At 41.9% G+C, this 12,334-nt stretch overlaps 1 protein-coding gene across 1 annotated transcript; it reads left to right on the forward strand.

The window, feature by feature from the left end:
• The first annotated feature begins 56 nt into the window (after positions 1-56).
• LOC149284848 (endoglin-like) lies at positions 57-9,798 on the forward strand. Its single transcript, XM_089496021.1, has 12 exons — positions 57-167; positions 1,196-1,327; positions 2,439-2,610; positions 3,240-3,436; positions 4,355-4,523; positions 4,730-4,866; positions 5,055-5,189; positions 6,056-6,163; positions 6,938-7,147; positions 7,744-7,804; positions 8,787-8,888; positions 9,680-9,798. Exons 1-12 carry the CDS (start codon positions 57-59, stop codon positions 9,796-9,798), a joined length of 1,653 nt encoding a protein of 550 aa, XP_089352147.1.
• Positions 9,799-12,334: the final 2,536 nt, after the last annotated feature.

Genomic DNA, 12,334 nt, shown 5'->3' on the forward strand with positions numbered 1-12,334 from the left:
TTCTGGCGTGTTACATTTCAGTGAAACATGGCTTGGTGAGGTCGCACAAAATCCAAATGGACTACCACCACCATAATTCTTCCCATGATCCTCTACTGCTGTATCAGTGCATAGACTTCATGAAGTCCTTACTTACAGAATGTCCTTACCAGCCCCCGATGAACTCCGTACCTGTGACAAGTTCACCAAACTCTCAAAAAAACTGATTTCCATCTTTAGTAACATCAACTGGCAACTGGACAAACATACTAATAGCGTGTAGAACTACACTGAACCCACAAGAACCCACTAAATCGCAAAATTCCTTCATTTTGAGTTTTTTTTAAAAAATACTAATTAAAAACAAATGTTATAACGTCAGCAAGAGAGGCCTTCAGAAGGAAAGATTCAGACAGGATAAAAGCTGATTTCTTGTTAGTAATGATCTCATGTAAAATCTGTATAAAACATTCCTTCTCGGATCAAGAGAAACGGACCGGTTCACTTACAATGGAGATACATAGTAAAATATTCCTACAGATAGTAACGGAGCTAAAGTTACTAAGAAGTACATTGACGGAGTTTGCTGGAGGGTTGGGCATTTTAGAGGATCGGCCCTGGTGATCTTCTTCTGCACGGTAAGCATCGTTGACCCACCACGAAGCATAGTTAATGTAGGGAGTAACAGTGATGACAAAGAGATGACGGGATGTGATGCAGACTCCCTTGTATCCACTTCGTTATGAAGCAGCATATCCAGGGGTCCGATCCCTCAAGAGGGCTTCCTCCATCTGACGCATGGACCCGCCGCTCTAGGTGTAATTGGCCGAAGTCAGAGTATGTTTCAGCTCTGTAATCAAATAATAATAGCGGAATGTTGAGGAACTTTCTCCTGGACAACTCCAGGTCTAATCTGATGCTCCCCAAATTGAGACGTTTCATTATATTTAGATTTGACACTTTAAGCCAAATCTCTGCCCCCCAACAAACAGGCCCTGAAAATAAATCCACATGTCCGCATCCATGCTAACCCGCGCCAACTCTCTCCTTGGAACACGTGTGCAGTCATTCAACAGCCATCCTACACTGACGGGTGTAAATGTTCTATTTACCTCTCCAGCTTTGACCAATTAGTGTCCGTCTTACCCTGTTGGGCTGAGGGATATGTGACTTGCCGTCTAATTTTTTAATCTAATCATTGTTTGTTTCATTCAAGATTCTAAACTTGGAGCTGACGTTTAATGAGCAAGAGAAGACAAGTGAACTACCAGGAGTACTGATAGTCAATGCTGGCGTATCTGTCCTTCAAATTACTGTTAATGGATCCAGTATGCCGCTAATAGTCCATGTGAGTATCCTCATGACGTCATTCACCTGGGAGCATGAATTCCTTCTGTAATTATAACTATTATATATTATACGGAACCTCTTTCCACAAAGTCAGTTCCTAGACAAAGCAACCGTAGCATCTTCATTAACATTGCGTCATTGTGTCATTGTCCAGATCCGTTAATCCAGGGGTTCCTTACCTGTGAGCCCAAGACATGCCTTCCCCATCTGCACAAATAATTGTCTTCGTCTATCACAAATGCATCTCACGTTACATCTTCCGAGTGAAAGGGGTGATGTCTACTCTTTCTAGTTGGGTATTGATTCCTGTTAAAGCACCTCGTACCCCACTGTTCACAAACTTATAGGCTCCTCTCTCCATACATTTACCTGACCCCTAAAGCGATTATGTGTTTTTTGATGGCTGATAAGAACTTTTTCCATAATTTTTTTTGTTTTAATATGTTAAAAAACACATGGCTACCTATTTTAGGACAGAGCCACATACTCCAACATATAAATACCTATCCTTACTTCAGTTCCAATTACTGTCCAAAGTGACTCTGGCCCCACACCACCTCTTTCACCAGCACCTGAGACCCAAGTGATGAGGCCCAAGTGTGGATCCCAAGAATTTTCTTTCCCAGCGTACTTTTCAAAGATCGAAATGATTCCCCAACGTCCATGCCTTTCTTAATTTTAACCCATTATTGCTCTCATTTCTTTTTATTTCCTAAAATGCCCTACTCCTGATGACCCTTCCCCATCGACATGTTTGATTCTGGGCTCTTTTCTTGCCCCTGCCTGGAGAAGTCCATGTGGTCTAGTTAAGAAGCTTTCGACCAAAGGGCAAGATGTTAAACGAAAAGACCATCAATGGCGGTCCATTTCTAATTTTAACCTTATATAGTACAAGTAACTTTGAGAACAGATGAAACCAACTCAATCCTCAGTCCATCTGGTGGCATCTGCAGAGGCTTCTCACATTGTCCTTGTTATATAATTTGTCTGAAGGGGAATGGCTTAGTATTATGTATCCATATCACATGTGAAGTGTTACCCTCCGAGGTTAGGTGTCGGTCAATCTAACATTCACATGGGTTTCATCTATCTTTGCCTTTCTCCTTCAGCCTCGAGATGGTGTGCATGTCATGAGCTTACCGTCAACCTTTAACGTTGAAAACGAGGCACTTCCTACTGAAAGTGGGGAGCTCCTGACCTGGGTCCAAGAAAAATATGGAGGTGTCAGCTTCTTTGGGGAGCTGAGCAACAGCGGACAAATCTATCTCAACATGGGGATGGGTGAGTAGAGGGCCTGGATGTTGAGGATGGGTCAGGCAACTGAATGTAGCAGAGGATGCTGCAAGCGAGAAGGGGGAGAGCAGCCGAGATGACGGACAGAAGGGGGGTTCTAAGAATGAGGAAGAGCACCCAGTGGCCAAAATATATATAATTTGGCCACTATATATGGTGCTCTTCCTCATTCTTACAACCCCGCTTCCGAGTTTTAAAAGTTTATTTACTTTGTGCCTTAGTCTGAGAACGTGTACCTTGTAATTATGTCCCCTAAGTTCCGGCTTTTTGGGGGGTATTTTTTGTGCATTTAATTATTTTGGTGAATTTGAGAGTACTAGGAGTTATTTTTTCAATCTCTTCCGATTCATTGTTAATAATATATTACATTGTTTCACTAAAAGGTAGTTGAGAACTTGAGATGCTCACTAGAAAGCATTATATTCTTCTTCTTCTTCACCATGATTAGCCAGCCTAAGAAGTTTTTAATTCTAGACTTTCGTGAAAAGTTACGTTTACTGATCAAGATGTCTGCACTTTTACTTCTGAAGTTTCAAGTGATCGATTGTTGTAAGGCAACCTTACGTCAGCGATCCTTTACTTCTTCCCTATGGGCACTAATACCCTTTCCTTTACAGATCAGGGCGGCCCGGTGTCCTGCGTCCTTCAAAATGATTTTAAGGCCTCTGGAATCCTGAATTATATCTCTAAGAACGGAGGTGGAAAAAGCTGTGAGATCCCAAGACCCAATCCAGCAGCTACTAAATATGCATACATAGTACATGTGACCAACATGTTCTCTCAGCCAAGGTATACAGGGGTAACACTGAATGGGGTAAAACAAAGACATCTTACTCTTTATTACCTTTAAAGTTTGTTTTTGGCTAAGACAAAATACAGTATGAGTTTTCTAGTATACTAAAAAAAAACAAAAAAAAAACACATATTTTTTTCTGCTGCTATGGCAATAAAGCATTTTTACTTAGTGGATATATTTTCCACGCTAATCCTGCATTTTTATTTATTTATTATTATTTCCCCCCCCCCCCCCCCAGATTAAACCCAATAGATGTTACTATGAAAGCTGAAATAGATGATTGCCCATTGACTCCTAAAATTGCCCTGTACCTAAAAGGCAACAGAAACTATACCTGGTCAATCCATACGGAGGTTAACAGTGAAATACAGCTTCGGGTATGTATGGATAGTTAATAACATATGATATATATCTGTCTGTAACTCAACGAATAGTTAAATCCTGAGAAAATAATGTGGAACCTATGTGTGGCTTTCCATTGGTCCATACGTAAACCAGTAGTGGTCCAGAAGCCATAATGAGCTTAATAATATAGATATTAAGGGCGGAGCTAGTTATATGGCCACGCCCATCAAAAATACACTAACTATGGTTATTTTTATCAAAGTGTGCTCGGAATCCAAACTTTTACCCACCAAGAGCCCCCAACATCAACAGATTCCATTGAGTTCCAAAATCAAGTCAACTTTCTCCTCCATGTTATTGGGGTAGAGAGTGGCAGCGGTGCCATTGGTGGTTGGATTTGTAACGTTAAGTGGTTGTGCTTGGATGCTTCATTAGACTTATTACATTACGTTGCACGTCATGAGCATTGCACGTACATGTCAACGAAACCGGGACAGTTGTCAGTTATGGCGGACATCAGTCTCGGTTTTGGTAGTGAGTAAGGGCTAACACTACTTTTATACAGCTCTCAAAGTGTCCTTCTCTCTTTAGGTTACAGGCAATTATACCACTCCTGGGTTAGGCACTCACACTCACTTTATAGTGGATCTCCCCGACAACTCCGAGGAACTCATCCAATACGCTTTGGACGAAAACGCCACGAGCCTGTCGTACCTAGAGGTCACCGACACAAATTCCGTCACTATATCTGTGCCGTGCGGTAAGAGACATTCATGGATCTCGCTTTGCAAAAAATGTAAAGGACCTACAGTATTAACGTTAACAAGAAATTGTCAACCCAGATTTTGAGTAAATCACCCAAGATTTAGAAATAAAGTGAAAAGTTTTACCTTTTTTTGGTTAATTTAAGTAAATTGGGTCGAACCGAGAGTGCATTTTTGAGAATCTATTCTTTTCCCCCCCCAGTGGAGGAAACCACAACCGTTGTCTCGAAACCTACCTCTACCCCGGAGAAGCAATGCTTAGGAAGACTGCATGAGAATCAACCATGGAAGTGCACAGACAGCCACATGGTGGTGACCATAGAGAAGCAGAGCTACCAGGTAAGTTGGTCCATGGACATTCTTGAGGATGGATTTATTGCTTGTATATTTTTTGTTGATGCCCCTCTTAGCTCCTTTGGTACTTTACTGACCACTTTAGGCGTGCCCGTAGGTCTAGATGCCTTGGACCCAAATCCAATTTAACCCCCAGCATTTGATGTAGGTCTAACCTCTTCTTCTTGCTGTAGGAGTGCTATGAATCTATGCAAGTCACCCTTGAAGACCCCGAGTGCCGAGCCGAGGATACGGGGCATTCCCTGTTATTGGTCTCACCTTTGGAGAGTTGCCAGTTTAGGAAATACAACGATGGATACATTAACACGGTATGAATCGTGTCCTCCTTTCCCCGCAATGTTCCACCAATCACGTTAGGGCGAGACTCAACTCAGGGTCTCAACGTTTTTGCCTTTAACCCAAATCAGATACTTAATTTAACTTATATTTTGGAAAGTATGTACCGTTAACACATTATATAGAGCATTTTTTGGATCTAATTGTTGTGGACATATGAGCTGGATTTGTTATTCAGGAAATAGATTGATTTATTTATTTTTGTCTTTGTAGCTGCTAATAGGAAAAGATATAGGAACGGTGAGTACATCATTTATTACCATATTTAACGGTGTTTATGTCAAAAATACAAAAAATTCTCCTATATGTATATATTTCACATAAAAGTCCTGTTCTTGCAAGTTGCATGCCGATTCCTACTGAGCTTTACCCCCCCCCCCCTATTGTGTTGCTGACTATGATATGGTAGGTTTGCCACACATTTTGGCTTCCTTCAGCCAAAATAGCAATTTTTTAAACCAAATAAATCTTAAAACAGTTTCAGTGAACAAGAAAGTTATATGGAGTTTTAGACGGTAGTAATAGATGCGAAGGTGACAGTTTTACTTTAAGGACCTAAAATATTCTTAGCTTGATAATAAGACTAACGGAACGATCCTATGATTGGTGGGAAATCTTAATTATATATTTAGCCCTTTTAACCCTTTAAATTTCGGTAGCACCAAGAGAGTTAAACAGAATTGTTTTATTTTCACGTAAATAAAATTAATTTGTTTCATATTTAGAGAAATTAAGGAACCCACAAAAAAAAAAGCATTTTTTTAAAATAAAAATCATTAGTGCAGGATAAGGTTTTGCTTTCTGTCGTGACCGTTCTTATACTTTCTTTATCTCTAAGGCTATCACCTGGTGCGTTCCTCCCAAAATTGGGCTGAATGCCTCCGACTCTCCTGACTTCAACAGGACCACCGGTCAGCTGCAGGCCAACAAGATCATCTACATCAATGTAACTATCTTTTAACCGTTCCCATGCTTTTCATTTTTTACCTTATTAAAACCTGATATTTATGGGGGGTGTATCATGATCCTGGGAGTTGTGAGGCAGCTATACCTCCCTGTTGTGCATTACGAAGGGCCAGCCTCTATAAGCTTCCATTGGAAGAAGGGCCGAGTAAATAGCATTATCTGGTATTTGGGGGTTTTGCCATTCCTGCAGAGTCCTGTGTTAGTGAATAAACCCCATATTTAGTTTGCCCAATCTTAGGTGCACATTTAATATTATATCATATACGATATATACCGGTGTGTGTGTGTGTATATATATATATATATATATATACATATACATATATCATATACGATATATATATATTTATATACTGTATATTAATATATATATATATATGTTATATAAATTATATATATACTGTGTATATATATCTTGAGTATTCTCATCCTGTAATTCCATTCAGACTATACTCTGGTTTACGCGTTCCATAGTTAACGTGGATAGATGTAATATTTGGGCAGTTTTCTAGGGCACCGAAAATGTTGGGGTCTTGTTACTCGCTGGGATCCCCCACAATAAGTATAAAGGTACAGAGGTAGGAGCCTAATCCGATGCATTGCCTACAGCCCTGTATGGTTGGAATTCTGCACATGTGTCACGGGGTCTTACTCTGGTGCCCCTCGACGCTGGCAGAGCGGCCATCATGTATAAATAAGACTGCAATTAAACAACAAAATGATGTTTATGGAATTAATTTTCGATCTCCTGCAGGCAACGGTCCATGCAGAAAAATACGACTACCTATATCTGGAGACGTGTTGGTTACTCGTGGATGAGAAAAGGCTGGCAGTGAGCAATAGCCACAATCACACCAAGCTGACAGACCGGGCAGAGAGCTGGACTCTTACCCTGCGAGCTCCAGATACATCCGGTCCGGCTAAACTGACCTGCGCCTTTTGTTTGTCTGCTGACAACCCGACGGTGAGTGTGAGTCCGCACCGGGAAGGGAAGTGTTGTTTTGTCTGCTTTGTGCGAGCGGAAGAAGTGAAACACATTCCAGTATTTTTTTCCAAATTTATTTTGCTCCCACAGCTACCATTCTAAAAAAAAACCCTAACAAACAAAAAAAACCCCCAACCTATTTAGTTTATATATTTTATACACATTATATATTATATATATATGCCTTTCAAAGGGTTTTCCGCTATGTATAGAGTTAAAGAACCCTTTATGGATCTCTGGCCTGGCTATTATATTGCATCTGTGATCTAATAGGGTTATCCCCACCTGCATATACAGCATATACCATGTTATAAGTGGACAATGTCAAGTGAAATCATTTTCCTATAGGGGTTTTAGCAGTGGTCATGGCCACCATATTCCTCAGGCTCTATTGAAAAGAGCGCACATTCCTCAAACAAAAAACGCTATCTTCTCTTTTTTTGATCAACTTCTCCCTGACTGTCTATACCCCTGATGAATAATCATGGAGGTAATAAGGAATCTGACAGTGTTTGGGCCCTGGGTGGCTGCCATTATTTGGCCGTCTCTGACACGTTGTCCTCATGTTCTTCTAGGGATGCCCGGAGCACAGCACAATGCAGAAGTCAATGGACATAACCATCATCAATGGATCCGGTAAGTTACGGTATTAATCCGTTACAATTACATGGGATAACTGGGAAACTGGGTGCAGTCACCATAGCAACCATTGGAACATGCCTGCTAAATGCTTCACTGTAACCGCATTGTGTCAGAATTACTCCTCATCCTCGCTGTCTGCATTCAGGTGGTAGACCTTAGTCTTCATTCTTTCAAGGTTCAGAAGGCTTAGTCAGATCCCGCTCCAGCTCCAGTTGGAGATGTTATTTCCTTTAAATTAAGAGGCATAACACTCCGGCCATCGCCTCCCCGTCCTCGGGGCAATGTATGATGTCACAGACGGGGAGCGCTCAGCACGGGGGCAATGGGTGACCTCAGGAAAGCGTGTGTTCTGACCCCGCCAAATGTTACGAGGGAGATTAGAGCGGAGGAAGGAAGCCACCGGAAGCCAAAATAAACACCAGACTCATAAAACATAGAGAGGGGAAAAGACAGAAACGACTCATCACCCTGTGCAGGAGAGAGAGCGCCAGGGGCTAAGGAAGAGAACCGTGAAGGACAGCAACATCCATCACCCCGAAGAGACCTCAAAAACTAGCAGCGGGAGAGGGATTAAAAGCGCGGTTCCACTTAGACAAAACATTGCCGCACTCTCTAGCATGTTCAGCAAATAAACCTTCGCAGGTCTGTCGTTCTATTCTTTCTTCAAAGTGTTTTAATCCCACAAAAACAGCAAAGAAACGTTTACAATTGTTTTTCCACTTTCTATGGCAACAGCCAATCAGTACCAGCTGTTTTGTGCCACATGACAATTTGGTGTTCCGGTGAAAAACAAATTAAGGCAAAATCGTACTATTTTAACAAATTATTTCTGTGGAGGGTCTGCGCATCCAGCAGGACTCGGAATGATGTATCTAACGCTGCATTTAGTTACAGAAGTGCTACACTCAGCAGGGTGAGTGGATGGTGGCCGAGGGGGCAGAGTGCTTGTCCTGACTTGTGTTTATTGTCTCTTCAGATCATGGACTCGGCCTCGGGGCTGTTCTGGGGATCACATTTGGAGCATTTGCAATCGGCGTACTTCTCACAGCCGCCCTGTGGTTTATTTACATGCATACACGTAAGTGCGCACAGCTCGCAATCTTTTATCATGCCAGCAAATGAGATGACGGAAATGGCCCGGCCATTTATTATTCCTGCACATTACTCGGCTAGACATCCCACAATCATGTCCTCAAAGCCACCACCAGCAACATTATTGCAATCTGTTGATGAACTGTAGTGTTGAACGTGGCAACAGATTGCAATAATGTATCAATTGCAATACAAAGCCGGAAAAGATAACACTTAAGAAATTTACTAATAATAATAGACTTTATTACACTATTTTTAGTGTTTCCCTTTTAAGACTTGGTATTGCAATTGATACATTATTGCAATCTGTTGCCGCATTCAACACTACAGTTCATCATTTCCATCGGATTTTTAGTGTACTTTATAACAAGCGGTATCAGTTGTTTTATGGGTTTGCGTGTCATCCGTGTGCAGGGTTATTTGTATTTTTCTACGCAGTAATGTGTGTGTTATCGTCACGTGTGCTGCAGGTGTCAACACTTTTCACAGGCCGCTCCTTAACCCCTTAAGGACAACGGGCGGTCCCTAAACCCATTGAAAACAATGCATTTTGAGCCCGTACATGTACGGGCTTTGTCATTAAAGGGTTAATTTTTGTTCTTTAGGTATGTAATCATACCCGATCCACTGATTGTTCATGTTTTCGTTAAATCAAGTTGGTATCACTTTTTCAAAGGCGTCCCTTCTCACGTAAGATGAGGGCTCGGGGATCACAGATATCCTGATCTGCTGCCTAAACCGTATATACTGACACTCGGACACTTCTCTCTCATCCAGGGTCGACTGTTAAAATGCAGCCTGTACCGACAACAGCCGGAGGCTCGGAGAGCAGCAGCACAAACCACAGCATCGACAGCACGCAGAGCACACCCTGCTCCACCGGCAGCAGGGCATAGCGTACAGAGATCTACCCCCGAGAGACTAAGCCTGTTTGGGACCTTACCCACCCCTTCATTCATCATGATGACATGGGTCATCAACAGGAGCCGAGACGACAGCCTTCAAGCCTGACGGTTCTGTAGAACGAGCACCAGTAACGCACCCAAGATGGATTTCCACGTCCACGGCTAGGAACGCAAGGGCTACAGGCCAGAAAACGTCACCGGCTCCACCGGCGCTAAACCATTCCAACATGTCTCCAGTTGCACCTATCCTGGGCTTGAACTGATCTTACCAATTAAGAAGTGCTCTTTAATTTGTACAAATGTAATACAGGCACCTTGTACACCCCCCAAAAAAACAAAAAGATTCCTTTTTGTTTATTTAATGTCTATAGAAAGTATTTGTGATTATTGGATTGGTCATTTAGCCGGCGTTGCTACTAAAAAAATGTTATGAATGTAATAATGATCGCGGGGGGGGGGGGGGGGGTCGAGGATCCTAATGCTTGTTACAGCGGTCCATAGCCGGTCGCTCACCCATCACCGTAAAGGTCAAGCATTGCGGTTGTAAATATTTTTTTCAAAAGCATCTGTATTATTTGTAAGGTTGTAGAAAACGTATATCGGTGAGGTTAGACTCATGTTTATATATGTTGGTTGGTACAGTATATATAATATGTATTGTGTATAATCTTGACCATGCACGTCCTGCTTGTGTATATTTGGGGACATAAAAAGAAAATAGGTTAAAAAAAATTTCCTACAGAACCTTTATCTGAGACTGAGGTTAAAAAAAACAAATAAATAAGTAGCTATATAGTGAAAAACAGGAAAATTAGTCCGTCTTTCCGTCCAGAGAAAGATATGTTTGTCTCATTAAGGATTATTCCGATTTTGTAGTAAATGAGCGATGGCGCAGAATTTTACCTGTACATTGAGGTTGTGGTGTCATGGTCCATTTAACTATTATCGACCTCTGCATTAACCCTTCTGTGTCTGTAACTGAGGGAGAGAGGGCAGTGTGTTAATAGATTACAAGGGCTATCACTGCTACAAGAATCCAATTTAACCCTCTGAGTCCCAAAGGGACAAAAGCCCCATACGGTGCAGTTTTTCAGCTCTGGCACAGAAAGAGTTAAAATGTGGTCTACAGCACTTGAAGCCTTATAAGCTAAACTAAAAGCATTATATATATATATATATATATATATATATATATATATATATATATATGTGCGAGTGTGTACGTCTCTAAACATATATATATCTATGTATGTATATATATATATATATATATATATATATATATATATATATATATATATATATATATAATATCCACACACACCTGTGTACCATTAAGGAATGTTTGTTATTATTGAATATTGTTAATAAAATATGAAACAACATTTCTTTTTCTATGTAAATCATTTTATCCAGCTCAGGCCTGCTCTCTTTTACCTTTACATAGTGATATGTTGTCTTCATTGTCACGTAACGCTCAAACTTTATGCATACCTCCCAACAGCCCCGGTTTTGTCTGTTGCAGGCCGTGGGGTGCATGGCCGGGTTGGGGAAGTTCTCTGCTTCCCCCCCCGAACGGCCCAGAGAAGCAAAGAATCAACAAAACCCGGTGTTATTACAACACAGACCTCAGTTGCACCCACGGTGTGAGGGGGCTACTCCAGTAAGGCCTGCTGGTGGCCATAACTCCCCTCTCTTTCCGAGGGCCACCCCGTCCTTTCCACAACACAAGCGTGCCGATTTGGACACCTTAAATGTTTGGGCACATGCTTTTAGGACTTGTGGTTCAAGAAACAGCAGGGGGTAGAGATTACACTGAGACTTTATATGTGACTGTCACCCAGGGCCGGACATTATGCCGCCTGGAGCGAAGTTTAAAATGCCCCCCCCCCCCTGCTGACACCAGGGGTCATTATCTACCTGTTCTCTCCCTCACTTCCTATTATCTACCCTACCCCCCCTTTGTACTTCACTTACCTTCCAGCAGTCCTGCGATGAGTCTCCCTGCTCTGCCACGGTGCGCGCTGCTTTACTGCTGAGCGCCGTAAATGACATCATATTCCGGCGCTCAGCATTAGAAGCCAGCACCGACCAAGCTAGAGGGCTCGCAGAGTAGAGAGGGGTGCCGAGCGGATACTGACAACTTGATACGCGAAAAACCACTCGACGCCCCTCTCTCTCCTCCACTAAAAAAAAAAAAAAAAATAAAAAAAATTGCCGCCTCTTCAAAAGTGCCGCCTGGGGCAATTGCCCCACTCTGCTTCATGGAAGGGCCGGCTCTGCTGTCACCTATTGATAGCAAATTATGTAAGACATTGGGAGGTAGAATAATGTATTCTTTACACCGTTTATCTGCTGCCTCCATACACCTTATCGTGACTCGTATGGCTGTAGAACCTTGTGATCTCCAGCAAACATTCTGAGGAACAGAAGAACGGCTCCGACTGCTTTCACTTTTCTTTTCCCTTAAAATATTTACCAATTTTTCTCACCCTTTTTTTTTTTTTTATTTTTTTTTTACAAGCTT

Source organism: Sceloporus occidentalis, unplaced genomic scaffold, assembly GCF_023333645.1.
Source record: "Sceloporus occidentalis isolate IW3139 unplaced genomic scaffold, rSceOcc1.0.p SCAF_87, whole genome shotgun sequence".
NCBI classification, from domain to species: domain Eukaryota; kingdom Metazoa; phylum Chordata; class Lepidosauria; order Squamata; family Phrynosomatidae; genus Sceloporus; species Sceloporus occidentalis.